The 1,200-nt window shown below is 37.2% G+C and overlaps 1 protein-coding gene across 1 annotated transcript in view; it reads left to right on the plus strand.

Moving 5' to 3' along the window:
• Positions 1-398: 398 nt before the first annotated feature.
• LOC109237411 (ubiquitin receptor RAD23d-like) overlaps positions 399-1,200 on the plus strand; it is a 6,069-nt gene continuing 5,267 nt past the window's right edge. The window contains exon 1 of the mRNA XM_019403716.1: positions 399-717. Within this exon, the coding sequence (XP_019259261.1) occupies positions 652-717 (66 nt within the window). The 5' untranslated portion in view covers positions 399-651. The remainder of the gene's footprint in view (positions 718-1,200) is intronic.

Consider the following 1,200-nt stretch of genomic DNA (forward strand, 5'->3'; position numbering starts at 1 on the left):
AGACTTGAAGAACTCGATTATCGCAACAGATAATTTTAAAACTTGTAATTTTCGATTTACGGGAGAAAGAGATGAATGACAGAACTAGTCCCACTGGGCGTGCCAGAATTTGTAGACAATAAATTTGTCTACAAAGTACACAAGAAAATAAAAGGTCAATTTGTTTCCCTACTGCGTAGCATTAAGAAAAGTAATCACAGTGTTACAACAAGATACATTCGTTTAACAGCATAGAAGCATTTTAAAAATGAAGTGATTAAAATAAAGCACTCTACAAATTTTAAATTTAATTAAAAGACTTGCTTATCTTTTTTTTTTTTTATTATTATTATTTTGGATCTTTTTGTCAAATTAGTAGATTATAGATACTGCGGATAACAGTAAACCGATACAGTGAACTGGCGGAAGCTGCATTCCATATGGCATCATATTTTGGCCAAACATGAGCTGTCAAGTCTGGGCGGTCACCAAATAATTGCCTTTCCATCAGCTATATAAAAGCACGACAGAGAAGTCAGCTGCGGTTTTCACTGCGACCCCGACTTCAGATTTTCTTCTCTCTGCAGACGTTCCGCCGGCGACGGCCGGAAGCCGGAAGTTGCACGTGCCGGTTAAAAAAAAGGAATAGAGGAACGGGTACAGTAGCTTAAGATGAAGATTTTTGTGAAGACTTTGAAAGGCACTCACTTTGAGATCGAAGTGAAACCGGAAGACACCGTAAATATCAACCTTTTTCTCTTATTTTATATCGTATACGCTGTTCGAATATGTTTATTTTTGTGCAATCTAATGTGACCGTCAATTAATTAGCTCTATCAGCATTGTAATCTGCTTAGGGTTTTTAGTTGCAGTTCATGTGGTTTTAGGGAACCACTTTAGTATACATGTGAATGCTGCTTAGATTTTTTTTTTGGGTAATGCTTATGTGTCTGCTTAAAGAATTTGGTGCTCCGCGAATTATTGTTTACTTCTCAGTAACTTTTAATTGTTGTTCTGCAAATATTGCAGTACTTGACGATCAATTACTTGTTGCTGGTGTTGTTTAAAATGTTCCCTTTACCATTTTGCTTAATGGCCACGGTAGTTGGACTAGTTCCATAAAAGTTGGGTTGCAAAAAGTGCTTCAAGTTGTGGTTTTGTTCAAGAGGTGCGACCGTGCGAGCTTCGACAGAGTTTATCTTTTTTTTTTTGGGGGGGGGG

The sequence above is a fragment of the Nicotiana attenuata genome, unplaced genomic scaffold (assembly GCF_001879085.1).
Source record: "Nicotiana attenuata strain UT unplaced genomic scaffold, NIATTr2, whole genome shotgun sequence".
NCBI classification, from domain to species: Eukaryota; Viridiplantae; Streptophyta; class Magnoliopsida; order Solanales; family Solanaceae; genus Nicotiana; species Nicotiana attenuata.